We start from the raw sequence: 17,951 nt of genomic DNA, 5'->3' as shown, positions 1-17,951 counted from the left end.
AGTAAGTTACTTAAAAACGGTTTGTTTTTCAAGTAATCATCTGTATAGCGATCCCGGGTTTTTGCCATACTAAATGCGCTTCTAATGTTCAATTTATTCTTTCAACAGACCTTATGGAATCAGAATTTATTTTCATTTAGTATAACATCTGCCTTTATTTACTGGTACTCTGCATACAATTTCAGTCTCTATATCCAAATACGCACTTTTAATAGATTTATTCAATATTTACATCTAATATACCTATTCACATTCTGTGTTAATAGTTAGAATGTATCTGAGAAATTTTCTACCCAAAGACACACAGGGATAGTTGTCACTCATCCAGCTACTGACCGTACTCAATGCCGCTGGAATGTTGTATACCACGATTAGGCACGGTAGGGGTTAAGCGTTCGCATTGTTCATTTTTTTAAATTAATTTTTTTTCCGATTGAGTATGAACTCGCCTATTGATTCCTTGGTTCGGGGTATTTCTTTTGCTGTTGTTTGTTTTTGTTTTTGTATTCATTTTTTTTTTTCTTTCTTTATTAAATACAGTATCTTATTTTTATATTTCATTTTTGTGTGCCTAGAGCTGTGTCTTCACAGGGTATTGGCGCTATACGACGTGCATTTATTTGCAGGTCTGATAAGCCAATTCCGTATGGGCTCATTGTTGTAATCTGGTATTATGTCGAAATGAACTAGATGAAGATATGTAACCAGTCGTCTCCAAACGGCATCATGTTTAACATTGATTCTTGAGTTTGGCTTATCTACAATTTGAGTTAAAATCAATGCATTCATTAAAACGAGTTGTTTTGTTTCTTTGATTTCAAAATCATAGATTTTCCACTTCTGACCATTTTTTACGTTATAGTTAATCTTCTTTACCGAGATCATTCCCACATTATACTATTTTCAACAGGTGGGTCACACATATTGTCAAAATGACCAGGATACGGGCATTGAATGAATACCCTCGTGTAACGCAATTCAATATTCGATTTTCTAATAAGCTTCATAAGTGCTTGTGCTTGACATTATTACATTGATTGCCGCGTTAAATGTGAGCAACATTTATAATCTATAAGTAGTCGTGATGAGGTCCATTCGACTGTTATTGATGACAAAGGCCATGATGATGATGATAATGATGATGATGATAATGATGATGATGATGATGATGATGATGATGATGATGATGATGATGATGATGATGATGATGATGATGATGATGATGATGGTGGTGGTCGTGGTGGTGGTGGTGGTCGTGGTGGTGGTGGTGGTGACGATGATGGTGGTGGTGGCGGTGGTGATGATGATGATATTGTGGTGGTGTTGCTGTCACTGGTGGTTGTGGTGGTGGCGATGTTGGTGGCAGCAGTTAGTAAGCTTGATAATCACCATAGCGTTTGAAATGTTTGCTATTGCCACAATTGCGTGTTTTGAATCACTTCTATATCCTGGATACCGACAGGAGTTTGTAATCTTCATTATGTATATAGTACTTACCCCCCCCCCCCCCCCCCCTCCCCTCATGTGACTATGACGTCAAATCAAACCGGCCATTCTTGGAAAATTACATCGTCACATTATTGTGACGACCTACCTAATATTATAGGAAATCTTAATTATTATTATTATTGTTGTGAAGAAAAATAAATCCGCCAAGAAAGTAAAATATGGGAAGGGGTGTAAGCATTAAATGAATAGATAAATGAATAAATAAATAGATTAGTGGATTAACAAGCAAATTCATATAGTAGTAGTAGTAGTAGTAGTAGTAGTAGTAGTAGTAGTAGTAGTAGTAGTAGTAGTAGTAGTGGTTGTTGTTGTAGTAGAAGTAGTAGTAGTAGTGGTAGTAGTAGTAGTAGTAGTAGTAGTAGTAGTGATAGTAGAAGTAGTAATAGTAGTAGTAGTAGTAGTAGTAGTAGTAGTAGTAGTAGTAGTAGTATAGTAGTAGTACTGTAGTAGTAGTGATAGTAGAAGTAGTAGATAGTGTAGAAGTAGTAGATAGTAGTAGTAGTAGTAGTAGTAGTAGTAGTAGTAGTAGTAGTAGTAGTAGTCGTTGTTGTTGTATTAGTAGTAGTAGTAGTAGTAGTAGTAGTAGTAGTAGTAATAGTAGTAGTAGTAGTAGTAGTAGTAGTAGTAGTAGTAGTAGTAGTGATAGTAGAAGTAGTAGTAGTAGTAGTAGTAGTATAGTAGTTGTTGTTGTTGTTGTGATGTAGTATTAGTAGTAGTGTATTAGTAGTAGTAGTAGTAGTAGTAGTAGTAGTAGTAGTAGTAATAGTAGTAGTAGTAGTAGTAGTAGTAGTAGTGATAGTAGAAGAAGTAATAGTAGTAGAAGTAGTAGTAGTAGTAACAAGATATGAAGTGAGTAGAAAAGTGCCAGAAGACAATAGAGAATAAAAAATTTTTTTCGCGGCGGTGGTGGGGTTTGAACCTGCGACCTTATTGGTACGACAACTCCGCCTGGCAGGTGAGAGCGTGGCTCTACCGTGTGAGCTATCCACGAACACAAAAATATTCGTTTCAAACCCAAAGTCATTTCTAGATCCCTCTCTCACCCACTTCTTGAGACCGCCGATTCGTTCACCACCATCGCAAAGTAATTTTGACCAGCAGTTAAGCTTAATAGCCAATATTCTCATCACAAACATATAACATAGAAACGATTGAGACATTGAGTATGCTCTGGTATATGGGGTGAATTTTTAATTCAGAAAAGTGAGTGGAGCAGGCACTTATGTTGGTAACAACAAGATATGAAGTGAATAGAAAAGTGCCAGAAGACAATAGAGAATGAAAATTTTTAGTAGTAGTAGTAGTAGTAGTAGTAGTAGTAGTAGTAGTAGTAGTAGTAGTAGTAGTAGTATAGTAGTAGTTAGTAGTAGTAGTATAGTAGTAGTAGTAGTAGTAGTAGTAGTAGTAGTAGTATTAGTAGTAGTAGTAGTAGTAGTAGTAGTAGTAGTAGTAGTAGTAGTAGTAGTAGTAGTAGTAGTAGTAGTAGTAGTAGTAGTAGTAGTAGTAGTAGTAGTAGTAGTAGTAGTAGTAGTAGTAGTAGTAGTAGTAGTAGTAGTAGTAGTAGTAGAAGTAGTAGTAGAAACAGCAGTAGAAGTTGTGATAGTAGTAGATGTTGTTGTAGTTGTGGTGTTGAAAATAGTTGCAGAAGTGGTAGAGTTAGCTTTTGTTGGCGGTGGTGATGGTAATTAAATGTATTCCAAGTGAAAGGGGAAAAATACCACACAAAACTTATCGATAAAAAAAAATATTGATCTGAACTAGTGGCAGATGGTTTGCTTACAAATGCATCAAGATATGACAATGTCGTTGATGAACTTGTATTTTGTAGGGCCTTAAATCTAAACGTTTCCCTAATCAGTTTTATATTTCCTTGACCGTCACTCTTACTACTGTAACGTTGAGTTTTGATTGACAGATTCTTGGACCAGTCAGATCTACTTTGGAGAACGTTGGTCCAGGTATGTCTCGCTTAGTGTCATATTGGACTTCAAGTTTTTATACTCCTTCGATCCAAAACATTTTTTTTTTCGAAATCTGAAGTCCATTTTAAAATTTCTCTTTTAGTTTTATTGTGAATGTCTAACCCATAATCACGATAGGAAATAAATTATTTTCACTCGGGTACTTTGTTTTAAGACACATTATCAGAGCAAAAACTCTCTATTAAATAGTGAACTGTTTAACTTACGTTGCCGATTCTCAACTTTAAAGAAAACTAAACTTTTAAGAAAAATATTGTATCGATTCGATCTATCGTTCAATCATGGTGCCAATCACGTCATTGATGAGAAAGTTAGATTATCTGCTTCATTTATATAGTGAGACTAAATATTATGATCAGCGATCAATCATTTAGTACTTCAAACACTCTTTCAAATGAGTCATACCACGTATTGGACCAAGAGGATTGCTTTCCACCCTTTGGATGGAATTGTCGTTTTCCGTTTTAAAAATATGTATTTTCCTCTAGACGTCTACTACACCATGGCCATCTACTCAATCGCTGCGGGGTGAAATGGGAAGTGGGTGCAGATTACAAATACTTTTCTTACTTCTCCACTCAAGTGTTGTTTTTTATTTTTATTTTTTTTTCACTGAGTATAATATAATGTAACATCAATGGCTTCAAATGCAAGCAAAGAATACACTACTCAAATTGTTTGTTAAGAATCCACAAGACAATTTATTCAATCATTTACTGGAGATGAGGTTGTCCTTAAACTTCCGTTATCTTTCCTTTGATTTAATGTCAAGCCTTATAATCTTAGAAAATACTTGTACTCTTCAACGTTCCAGGATTCAGAAACCTCTTCCCTTCAGATCTCATCCAAGTATGGTATTAAAACAAACAACAAAGACTTTGTGTGATTTTTACCACTTTGTGATACCTTGGTTTATTTCTATTTGTACGAAAAGTTCACAAAAACTTTTACAATACAGGAGCAAAGTAAAATGATCGTATATTAATTAAATCAAATACAACGACAATGGTATCTAAAGTTACAATAATATCACAGGTTGAAAGTGTTTATAATTCAAAACATTAAATTGTACAAATGGGTGCAGAATTTTATTTTACACAAAACTTGAGCTCACATACAAAGATCTCAGTTACGACGAGATATTACTAACATTCCCGTCACCCAGAAAGTCAATGCAGTACAAAAATGTATCAAACATATCATATTCAATTCATATGTGACTCACTAAGTCAATATGGTATTAGGTGAGAATGAACTATATGAAGAGAATTGAATGTTATTTTGCGTTTAATCAGTTAACTGCCATTCTCTGGAAAATCATGTATTTAAAAATTTGACCAGAAAACTCGTCCTTCAAATATTGATTGATTTAAATGACCCTCATTCTGTCAAAAACTCTTAAACCTGGGTATTCGCGATCCCAGGTTTGAGAGTTTTTGGCACAATGAGGGTCATTTAAATCGATCAATATTTGAAGGACGAGTTTTCTGGCCAAATTTTACATACATGGTTTTCCAGAGTACGGCAGTCAACTGGTTAAGAAACAAAACAAAAACAAAACAAACAAAAACAACAAAAAACCAACTCACTCTCATTTTTCAAAATTCAAATTTTATAAATTAAACTTAAAACTCAATTCCATTCAGCAGGTTCATCCCGACATAATACCATTTTGAGATGAATGTTCACATATTTGTTGAGCTCACGGCCATTTCAAAATTTACCTCGGGATGACAAGATGATAAAAATTATTGTATATATATATAACACGTATTTACAACCATGAAAATAATATTGCAATGGTATTTTTTTATCTGACATCATGAAAGTTAATAACAACAAAGAATGCCGTAGATCTAAATGGAGCACTTAATCAAGGGTTCAACATTTACTAGGCTTGATAACCTTTCGGCTCATAAAACTCGTTTTAAGGGGCTTTGAAGTTAATAATAACCGCAACAAAATTTAGACCGAATCGTATTGAACACACATAATATTCTATAATTTTGAATCTAGGACCTTCACGCTTAGATTTGAGTATACCATGCATGATGAAGCCTGGTTATCAAAAGAGAAGTTATTGATTTAATTCATCCATAGTATTCCAAAATTCATGCACGCTTTCCTCATACTTCTGGACAAACATTATCATAACAAAGTTATATTTTAAAACCAGATGTCAAAAGTAAAGTAAAATCACCACAGAAACATATGTTCTTATTATGGCTTTTTGTAAACGATTAAAGTCTTTTCTTAAAACAATTCTAAACAAGGTTATCTCTCCTACAGTAATGCCCTTTAATCAACAGTAACCATAAACTCTACGGGAAAGGGTTCAGAGGATTTGTGGAATCTGATTAAATTTCACAGCTGCCTATATTATTTTCAATATTCATGGATCTATGCTACAATATACAACAACTATAACAACATATTTATTATGACAGTCTCAAACAAGACCTTTGTCTGTAGGGAAGTAAAATCCTATACTATCGCATGATAATATATACAAGGAGTGAAACATTTTAAGTTTAGAATATGAAGTGTAGTATACACACTGAGTTTATTTTTGTTTTGTTTTGTTTTTCTTTCTTTCTCTTTTGGGGGGGGGGGGTGTGAATACAATATAGAATATCTTTATTTAAAAATGTAGTTTGGTGAAAAATAGATGATGAACAATAGACCAATCAAAGTATTGAGCAGACTCAAATGTTGTATTATAAAAATAAACAATCTAACATGAAGAGCATAACAAAACAACATAACTACACAGCTGTGCAATGACGCAACATTTTTTGTCCATTTTGTCCAGGAATTATTTTCATTTTATACATCGATTTAGAAAGTAAAATAACTCCCAACCTTTTGTCTTAATTTTGAATAAAATGATTTCTGGAAAAAAAAATGGAAAAAAAATGCTATGTTTTTGTAAAGAATTTTCAAATGACCTAAAATTGGAATATTCTGTTAAATACTAACGAAAGAGTGAAAATGGAAAGGCTTCGTATGGGAACAAAACAGACAATGGACGTTTCGGGTACAAACCCTTCGTCAGCACAACAATACACAAATACGAAGCCTTTCCATTTTCACTCTTTCGTTAGTATTTTACGATCACCGGCTTCAGGCAGCCCTTACCGTTTTCTAATATTCTGTTAAAAGTATACCATCTACAGGTTGAACTACAAAGACTGGGCACATGGTGATAATACAGACTTCCTTTACACAATAATTTGATTCAAACAGGATTTACATGAATAGTATTTTCACATCACGTGACCTCTTTATCAGAGAAGAAATGAGACGTTAAGCCATTTCTTCACAACAACAACATAAATGGATGAATATAAAATTGAAAGTGGAGTCTTTTATGTACCCAGAATTTGTGGACACCCTGTAAAACATTGAATTATTACACATTGTTCTAAAAAAATCAATGCCCATGTTGTAAATTTGGATGAAAAAATAACATTGCAGTTATCAACATCAACAACAACAAAATATAACAATAAAAACGAAATGACTCTGATAACATGATGATTATTGAGAATATACCTGTAATTGAAACAGTAATAGCAAATAGTAGTAGTAATACAACCAGGTTATTTTATATTTATTGTCATCGTATTTTTTTAATGCAAATGTTGCTGCTCGAAGAAATAAATAATAAAGTGAAATTGAATGTAAGCTTTAATTTAATTACAAAAACAGATCAAATGAACGTTTCGGGTTTCCTCTTTATCAACAAAACAGGATGAATGAAACACTACTTCATGTGTAGTGTTGCATTCATCCTGTTTTGTTGATAAAGGGGAAACCTGAAACGTTCGTTTGATCTGTTTTTGTAATTAAATTGAAGCTTACATTCAATTTCACTTTATTGTTTATATCGTATTTTTTCAGAACAATAGTGTGCAGAATGACTTTTAGAGAAATCTTGTATGCAAAATATTGAAATGAATTCCAAATACAAGCATATTCGTGATCTGATAACATCTGATATATAAAAGATGATGACAATGATAAAAACTGTCATTTTAAAAAATATACAAAAAATTGCACGTTGGTTGTCATAGATAAAACATAACGGTTGAAACACGAGAAATAGAAATTTCATAATTTAATGCATACCAACATTTTTGTAACAATTCTCAAATGATAAAAGAAAGAGATTTTGGTATGTCAAACATAAAACGAATGGACATCTAATACATTACATTAAATTAGTCCATTTATCTTGTTGGTTCACATTCACATCTGATAACTCACATCAAGATTGATAAACTAAAATGGGTCTGTTAACATTATTGTCATGCATGTGCTCCCCCACCCACTTACACACACACACACACACACACACACACACACACACAACACACATACAAATGAATACTTCTATAATGACCTTCTTTCTTTTTGGAGGACGACAACAACAAAAAAAATTTTGTATAACTCCCAACGGCTTGTTTAATACTCAAATTTCAACTTGAACAGTTACAATTATCGAGTGGGCATTCTGTTTAATGAGTGGTATTTTTCTTGTCTTTGGATAACATACTCTCTCTCTCTCTCTCTCTCTCTCTCTCTCTCTCTCTCTCTCTCTCTCTCTCTCTCTCTCTCTCTCTCTCTCTCTATCTATCTATCTATCTATCTATCTTTCAAACATTATGATTATTTGCAATCAAATGATTTTAATGGCACGTCTGAATCTTATCAAAACTCTGTCAATTCTAGCCAATCTTTACACAAAAAAGATTTTTTGAAAAATCAACTTATAAAAACAAATAATAAATGAACCTTAAGTTATGTACAAAGAGTCCATCACATACCTTTAAGCTATATGAAGGTCGGTTTTTCATTTGATATATTATGACACAATTATCATGGTAAAAGAGTTTCATTTTATTAGAATAAAACCATAAGTTTTGAATGGAAAATTCAAAAGCCTAAACGTTGAAATCTGTCAAAATCAAGTTATGTCGTGAGAAAGAAGTGAGGCATGAATGATGAATCCACGTAATAAAATTATGTGTAAGGAATTATAGTATCAATGTGTGTATCTTAGCACCTGTGATATAGGGATAAAACACTAAATAGATATTTCATTATGTCGGATTGTTAGTTAACCAGTTAACTGCCGTACTCTGGAAAAACTCATATTCAAAAATGTGGCCAGAAAACTCGTGCTTCAAAAAAAAAAAAAAACGATCGATTTAAAGACCCTCATCTTGTCAAAAAACAAAAAAAACAAAAAAAAAAAAAAAACAACAAAAACTCCCAAATCTGGGACTTCAATGAAGTCCCATGTATTGACAAGTGGAGGGTCATTTTAATTGATCTATTTTTGAAAGACGACTTTTCTGGCCAAATTACGTTTTTAATATTTTGGTCTTAAAACTCGACCTTCAAATATCGATTGAAAAAAAAAGTTTTATCAACACATATGAAGTCGAAGACATCTCAAAATCGTGTCAATACTTTTTTGCCTTCTGTTTGGTTTGAAGATGATTTATTAAAGGTTTTACTGTTTTTGTTAATGACTGAATATGGAATTTGAGCCTGAAATGTTCTGTGTTTGGTATTTTGTTATTTTTTCTTTCTTTCTTTTTTGAAGCTGTTATATTCGTTTTTGTACATTACTTTTTATGGGGCAAGATAACTCAGTGCTGGTTAATCTTGTGCTTATTACTCCACGGTCTTAAATCTTTTCTTATCTTCTCTCTCTCTCTCTCTCTTTACCTCAGTTAGTTGCCGTACTCTTGAAAAAAAAAAACGTATTTAAAGATTTGGCCAAAAAACCCGTCCTTCAAATATCGATCGGTTTAAATGACCCTCATCTTGGCAACAATTTTCGAATCTGGGACTTCGCGATGTCCCAGATGTGAGAGTTTTTGACAAGACGAGGGTCATTTAAATCGATGGATATTTGAAGAACGAGTTTTCTGGCCAAATTTTTAAATACGAGTTTTTCCAGAGTACGGCAGTTAACTGGTTAAATAGGGCTTCATTATTGTTGTGAATTATATTGTGTCGAAAGTAATAATTTGTTGACCCAAGCGTTAACTTGATTCAAAAAGAAAATCTATTTTATCAATGTTTGTGAATTCAAACGTTCATAAAGGTGAATAAACTGGGTTTTTGTTTTGTTATGTTTTGTTTTTATTTTCTTTTTAGAATTTGGAAGAAATAAATTGGTGTCGCGGTGTACCGCACAACATTTGACGATATAATGATGTGTATGGGTAGTTATTTAAAATAATATTTAAAAAACCCAGTAGCCTATCATACATTATTATCATGCATGAATGAATACGTTCAATAAATTTTGCTTACATTGGATATTAATATTAAAAGAATGAAAATAGTTCATTTGATTTCTTTAAACCGAAGGTTTGGAGAACACATCGATTTCAAATTCATTTAATCAATATTCATATAGGATGTTCTTTTCCGTCACTTACTTGAGTAGGTACATCAATTTTCATATGACAAGATTGTCTTTGCCATAGTATGCAACAAAAGACTGCATAATGTGTGCAAACATTTTTCAAAAGAGGGCAATTTCTACACTAAATCAGAACCATTGGTTTGTAGATTTTAATACATCTACACCTACACACACACACACGCACACACACATATATATACGCCCACACATGCACACGAATGTAAGGTATGTGTAGTGGACCACCTAGCTGTTTAACCACGACACACTAAACAGCAATACTCTTCTTGGTGTTGTTATCATTTTTCATTGAAATATTTGCTTTGCTATATGAACTACAAAGGGCTTTGAGATTCGATATTATTTTCCTTTAACCATAAGCATTGGCATGTCAAGTTTATGATAACAACAATAATAATCTTTGCTTTGTTCATTTCATGAGAAACTTGTCTTAATCATGGCAAATTGACTGAGCACATAAAGAATAAATCATAAAGTTACAATCAATGAAAAATATGATGTGTATACAATATAATTCACTCCACAAGTATATTATATCGTAAAGCGACAGAAAAAATGAGAATTGTCATTCTTTTTAGCAGCCAACAGCCACGAAGAGGCCAAATTCATCACCAAAAAGAGGCTACCATGCGAGACGAGAAGCTCATTATTGTGATTAACTTACTTAATAAGTGCTGTCTTTGCAATGGAGTTCATTCATATATCATTGTCCATCAAAAAGAAATCATCAGTGATGCTTACAGTCTTCCCACAAGGCACCTGATTGAAAGATGCAACATCGATAATATTGTGAATTCCTGAGTAAGCAGACAGTGTGCTGACGTCAATGTTACTGTTATGGTTATTTGAATGAGGTGCAGCTACGTCAGTAGGCGTTTCATTGATCGGTCTCAGTTCGGAACCCGCTGTGGATGCACTATACAAGCTGGACACCGTGTCCACGCTGGAGCAAGAGTCTCCGCGCGTTCGCCCGTCGTTTCTGAGAAACTCTGCGTCCTCATCTGCAAAATCAATGATGATCTCCTCGTAGCATGTGTCGAGTTGTCCGTCGTATACGATAATGTTGTTATTTGTTGTGTTGTCAATGGAAGGTGAAACTGTAGTTATATTATTGGACATTTGTATTTTGTTTAAATCGTCAAAACTAGTTGTTGTTGTTGTCATTGTTGTTGGTGTTGATATATGGTGTATGTCGTGATTAATGTTTTCATAGAAGCTACTTGAGTTTGTATCGTCGGGTTGAGGAGGGGATGTGTAGTTTTCGTAGTTGTCATAGTTACTGTCATTGAGATTGTCCCTATTGTCGGGAAAGAATACAGAAGAAGTATCAGAAGCTGCCGTGTTTGGAGTGAATTCGTATGTAAGATTGGAATCGAGTGAAGATGTTGAGAGGATATTTTGGGCTTGAGAGATGGAGAGGGTTGGGACAGTTTCAATCAAGTTGCTGTTGCCGTTGTCGCGGCTGATATAGTTAGCTGTGGTGTTGGTTATGTTGTTGAGAGTCAAGCAATTATCTGTTGTGATGAGCTGGGGATTGGAGCACACAGTGAGATGATCCCTGAGCATTTGGCCCAGCAATTCTTTCTCCTCTTTCAATTGACTCATTTGTTCTGAAAGAGCATTTGCACTTTTCTCCAGCTTTCTGATTTTCTGGGGACAAAATAAGAAAAGGAACTTAGTGACTTGAGTAACTCAAAAAAACTTTCGTAAGGGGAGAAATGTGTTTGCGTATATAATTATAAGCCGATGGGGTTCTATTGTAAGGCGAAAGGTAGCTATGGCATTGGCCATACAAATAAGACACGCTGCTTCGACATGTCCGATACCTTTGTGACAAGCTGTCTAGTTGGTTAGATAAAAAAGATATTTATTCAAATTTATATTAGTGCTGTTACAAAAAAAAAAGCTACAATTCTCTAAACGCATTTCGAAAATAATGCCAAATGTTGCATTATCAGCAAAAGCAATCTCATATTAACGACCATGAAAAGACAACAGAATTTATGCACTAAAATTCGAAAAAGGCAAATTTGGAATGTTGACGTAATGAACGAAAAGAAGCCTACGTGTGCCTGTTTAGGTAAATTTTTCAATGTGAATATTTCTTAATATTTTTCAAACAAAGCTTGAACCTCTGATATTTCTCATACTATAACTAAGCCTTTCCCTAAAAACTCACAGATAGAATTTGGTCAATTTTACTGATCATGGTTAGGCCTGTTAGCAAATACAAGAATCGTAATCCCTTCGCGGTCACGTGAAATTACGGTAAATCATATACACAAACATGCGTCATGGTCGATCTGGTTTTCTGTGCTGTGCCTGATTGGTGTGTAAACAACGGACTTTCCTCATTCCTCCGTTTGTGGATATAATAGTGGGCTATAGATTTTCAGAAATCAAAACTTTACTATTCACTGTTACATTCGCTCTTACATTTTCTGTTTTATATTTTGAAAGACTCCAAAACGGATACTTGATAACTTATTCTTCTAGTACTTTCAAATTTAACTCTATAACTAATTTATTGGCCCAAATTTGATTATGATTGTCCACCCGATGGCATGATTAATATTCTATAAAATATGTCAAACCAACACATGAATTTCGTTTCATTCATCGTGCAATATCTAATCACAGTTTTGATCTTTACCATCCACCCCACCCTCTATCCTTACATAAGGATATGAAATGTACGGTTTTTGGATACATTCCAGCTGGCGGAAAGATTGGTGACCTACGTCCATGAAGCAAGCATTTTATTTTCACAGTTTAACGGCGAAGAAGAAATCGAGAAAATCTCATACGTCTTCAAATACAAGCCCCCCCCCCCCCCCCCCCCCCCCCCCCCCTCCCCTTTCCCGTCACGATCTCTGATGTACAGTCGAGAAATAAAACTATTTACTGACATTTTCTTCGGTAGCTTTAAACCAGGCAACACCTAGATATTGTTAACTAAAACTCCAACTAGCATGAATTAGCTTATCAGCTTTACAATGATTTTTTTTTCTTCTTCTGAATAACGCGAGACGATTTCATTAGGTAATATTATCAGTCTGACGGAGAGGGTGCAGCAGACGATAAATTACCAATTCGGTTGTCATCGTACATTGGTTGATAACTAACAATCTGTTGACTTGGGGTTTTCCCTTCCGGCTTCTACCTTCTTTCCCATTCTTTTAATTAATCCTCATGCCATTTTTTGTGGGCATTCAGGAATGAAATTGTGTACCTATTTTACTTCTCTTGTATGTCGCTTTGAGTTGTGCAAAAAATCAGTCAAAAGAAAGTTGTGCTTGGTACTTGTGTACACTGTACAGTAAATACACCTATCCAGTGTGTAAAGGCGATAAAAATGCTGAATTGGTTGAATACCTTTATCTGTATTTATCATTAAAATTGCATTTGTTGTACGATGAATGAAGACAATGGAGACTTCGGACGGGAATAGTACAGACAATGAAGGCTTCAGACGGGAACAATACAGACAAAGAGGGCCTCGGATGGGAACTGTACCCCAGCCCATCCAAAGCCTTTCCATTGTCACCTTTTCGTTAGTATAATATATGGGATTCGAATTTCTTCCGCTTGTCTTAACATTGCGAGCCAATATTGGAGGAAACTAACAATTAAGCACGAAGTGGAAATCAATGGAAACGTTAACCTAATGATGAAATCGAATCATCGATTCACGTTGACTTCTCTAGCTGCTGTTGATTGAAAACAAAGCATTGATTTTGAGTACAATATTAATGGATTCAACTCTAGCTGTACTTAACGTTTAGGACATGAAATCAGTGATAGGGATATATCGCGTGTGGAATTACAGTTATACATTGTGGTCAATAATCCGTTTGGTAAACTTTGACCAAATAGCAAATAGACGGTTCAGCATTTCTATATTCAGTAATACGTTTGTGTTCACTAAAAATTGGCTGATTTGGTGATTTGTGATTTTCAGAGTATGGTCGTCGTTACCTAACTTTGTGCTGTAGCAAGTTATTATGACCCAAACCAGCTTGATAAGTAAACCAATTCTCGAGATATACCGGCGATTTTATGTTTAAACCCAATGCCGTTTGATGCTAATAAAAATCGAAAAAATAATATAGGTCAATTGAGGTCCCAACCAGCATCAATTATCGTTATCCATGACAAACCATCAGCCATACTCCACAATAAACCATTTAAAAAGTCAACACAAAGTAGGCTGACCGATAATTTTACGCACTTGATACTAAATTTAGGCAAACTTGAGAATTTATATAGCGCAATATCCTATTAACGTGTCCAAGGCGCTTTACAACACAACGCTTACCGTGTAGGACGAAACATGTCACACGTAAAGCGAAAATACAGTGTTCCCAGCAACTCCTCATTTTACACCCGAGTACCATGAGAGAAGGTGAGTGTGTAAAAGAGTTTTTCAAGGGCTAAACTATGCGCCGCACAGAGCGAGATTCGAACCCTGAATATACAGGTCCGAAGGCGAGTCTCATACCACAAGACCACATAGCCGCACCTTGTTATCTATTCTCTCTTCTTTATAAATTATATTTTAACATCACATTTTATTTTGACAAAGTATCAAGGTGAGATTATTAACGTGAGACCCATCTAAAATTAACAAAAGAATATCCCGTGGCCCGTGGTGCTGTTCCAAACTACACAGCAGCTACTACGTTTAGTTTACAGTCCATAGTTTACGAATCTTATAAGACAAGTATAGGTCATCTGAGACATTGTAAGAAACCGATGGCCAAGATCCGATTGATTTCGTCACTTTATCAGTTTTGAAATTCTGCCATTAATTGTTGGTTTGGGGTGGGGGGTGGGGTGGGGGGTAGATGTATCAGAATCAGCCAAAATAAATTTTATATTATTATTAAATATACAATCCCCCCTCCCCCTCCCCTCAAAGTAACTGGGTTCATGTTATAAACAGGTGAATCAACTTATTCGGCAGAAAAAAACAGGTTAGAGGCGTCATTTATTGTATACCATATATACCTACTACTATGTGTGGATATTACATAGTTTTATTGTATAAATAGGAATGGCTGCTACAGAAAATACATAATGAATTGTCAACAAAGGATAGGGTGGTGTGCTCCTTCTATCCATTTTCAACATCAGCGTACCGTGATATTTTAAACATTCCTAGGCCCTTTTTGGTCGAGTAATTAAACTTAAGAAGGCAGGCTTTAATTTTAATGGATAAACGATTCTTCTGCATCACAAACAAGTTGGAAGAACCTGAGGCGACATCAAATCAAGATTATTCTATTCACGTATATATGGAACATACATAATAAAATAATGGAAGGTGTTAGTCCTGTCTAAAATATTGATTTAAGGTGAATTTCAAAATGTGAGAGTTTACAAAGTACAGATGCATGATTCGCCATACTAAACTAAATGGGTTTCGCAAGGCTTCATTCATTTCCTCCGGATCCAGATCATTGCGAACCGGATGTTCAATTCATACAGCACAAGTCGCCCGCAACAATATTCGTCACTGCAAAATCCACACTTGAGTCGGGTGAGCGAATAAGTGTCAAATTAGTAATCAAAGGAAGCAACATCGAGGCTAGATATTGATACAATTTTACTCATTCGGTCAGTAACCATGTTCAATTTTGCTTGACTTATAACAAGACGAGAAACGATATTACCTCGGCCAATGAGGCCACCAAATGCCACCAAAGATATCGAAATTTACATATTACTTGCTTCCATGTACAAATTGTATTTGTCGGTATTTTTTCCGTCCAAAAAAACCCCCAAAATATTGTGAACTTGACCACCAACTTGGCTGGTCACCCGGCCATTCAGGGAGAGAGGTCAAATGACAATAACAATTACTTAAATGGCCTGATTACTTCTGCTTGGCATTGTATCAAAAAACCTGACGACCTTTTATTTTCAAGTATTCTTTACAGAACAAAATACAGTGAGAAAAATTGTGCGTTGCATTCATAGGGAGGAGACCTAAACACCTGACCTAAACGAACTTGCTAGTTGCAGAGAAGAGATATTATTGCAAGAAACACTGGTATCAAATCAACAAAATAATAATAATATAACCTCCCTCCAGTTCAGTTTTTATGTGTATGAAGGTATTATATCCTACATAATATATATATATATATATATATATATATATATATATATATATATATATATATATATATAACTGTCTATTTAGATCTTGGCTTCTTTTCAACTTCAAAGTATGCGGTTAGGGTTGACACGGAAAGACCCACGACGAAAACACATCTGACCCTAGATCCCGTTTCCCTTAGGTATGTTGTAACTTATTAAGTCTATGTTCAGTCGACCGTGCTTCCAGGTAATGAGCACACCGTAACTCTCTGGTCATAGTGTCATTTAAGGCAACTGGAATGTAAGTCAAACAAACAACTTCAAACACGTCATGAATGAATACCTCTATTGTAGTTCATGGTACTAACGAAATTTTTATTTTTAAATAACCACAAAAACAATGATGGTTTCCTTAAAAAATTGTTAAAGACAAATAAAAAACTTTCGTAATTTGATAACCTGATTAAATTAATAATAAAATAAGTAATTAAACAAATAAATAATTTGAAATGGCATATGTCCTCGTTTTAAACATGGATATTGTATTTTAGTGATTTTCCAAACAGGTCATATGGAATCAAATTATCATTTCATATATTACAAATCACCTGTTACACACTTTTTTTGCACAAGAATCCCCTTATGATCTTTCTCAGGTCTCAACCAAATCTGTGTCGTGTAAATTTTACACCTTTTGTGGTCTTTAAATAAAGTACGGAATTTAGAATGGAGGCTAGGCATCGCCATAGTGTCGGAAAGGGTGACTTTGGAAAAGATTATTAGTGTGCTGTTTAATCGTTAAGTACATCCATTAAGTACATACGCGTACATGGATCGTGTCCCACGCCTTACTCCAAAAACAAAATTATTCAGAGAATCTCGAGTTGACCAACTAGGCTTTGTGAAACCATTGAACCATCATACTCCTACAATTATCTAGGTCTAGAGATAAATTATTGATAATCTGCTAGAACTGATTGGAAGGACGTAAGTGCTGTGAAGCCTTGTTTTCAACGAGACTGTTGCCATAACACGCCAACGACTGTATCGATTATATTGTTTTTTATTTAATTCAAGGTTATCGATTTTATACTACATATCAATACACGCATTCGATTTTGTTCCCAAACCAATTCACGATTAAATTGACAAGTTTATTTTGATTGTACTATTCCTAATTCATCCTATCGATTTATTTTGCTTTGAGAGTGATGAAGTATGTTGCTAACTATGCAATATTTTCCCTGAGCGTTTGCGTTCGGGCGTGTGGGTGTGGGTGTGCGAGTCTGTGCGTGTGTGTGTTTGTGTGTGTGTGTGTGTGTGTGTGTGTGTTTTGTTATAGTTGGAATTATATCTGAATCTTTTTCTTGTTCTAGTCAAGGTTGGCTACCCTTAAGTCACAATGGTTACTTGAAACACACACATACACACGAACACACACACGCACACACAGACACACACATTACTCTTCGATCATCTATATAATAATAAGAATCGATTGACCACTAGGTAGAGTTCCTGCAATAGTAAAAGTATGGATCGCCATTGTGTCTATTATATAACAATACCAAGACACACAAGAAACAAACTCAGGTATGGAAATTGTTCCTAATTCCTTCATCCAACACCCCCCCCCCTTCTTTCTCCTTTTCTCTCTCTCTCTCTCTCTCTCTCTCTCTCTCTCTCTCTCTCTCTCTATATATATATATATATATATATATATATATATATATATATATATATATATATATATATATATATACATCGATCGTGAATTCTGGTAGGAATTGAAAAAGAAGATCATTGAAGTAGGCGAGGCGTATCAATCGGATGGGTGGAAAGCGAAAGGCCATAAGTCAGGAAAACATTTATTTATCTTTTTAACTATC

The 17,951-nt window shown here is 34.6% G+C and overlaps 1 protein-coding gene across 2 annotated transcripts in view; it reads right to left on the bottom strand.

Annotated features, from left to right (window-relative positions):
* Positions 1-9,072: 9,072 nt before the first annotated feature.
* Positions 9,073-17,951, bottom strand: part of LOC144973201 (uncharacterized) — a 14,066-nt gene continuing 5,187 nt past the window's right edge. Inside the window, exon 4 of one of the 2 annotated variants that reach the window (XM_078915361.1) lies at positions 9,073-11,607. In XM_078915361.1, the coding sequence (XP_078771487.1) occupies positions 10,654-11,607 (954 nt within the window). In that variant the 3' untranslated portion in view covers positions 9,073-10,653. The remainder of the gene's footprint in view (positions 11,608-17,951) is intronic. The other variant, XM_078915370.1, reaches the window with a different exon arrangement.

Source organism: Berghia stephanieae, chromosome 1 (assembly GCF_034508935.2).
Source record: "Berghia stephanieae isolate SIO BIC M18660-M18661 chromosome 1, UCSD_Bste_1.3, whole genome shotgun sequence".
NCBI classification, from domain to species: Eukaryota; Metazoa; Mollusca; class Gastropoda; order Nudibranchia; family Aeolidiidae; genus Berghia; species Berghia stephanieae.
This window is presented reverse-complemented; position numbering and strand designations above follow the sequence as displayed.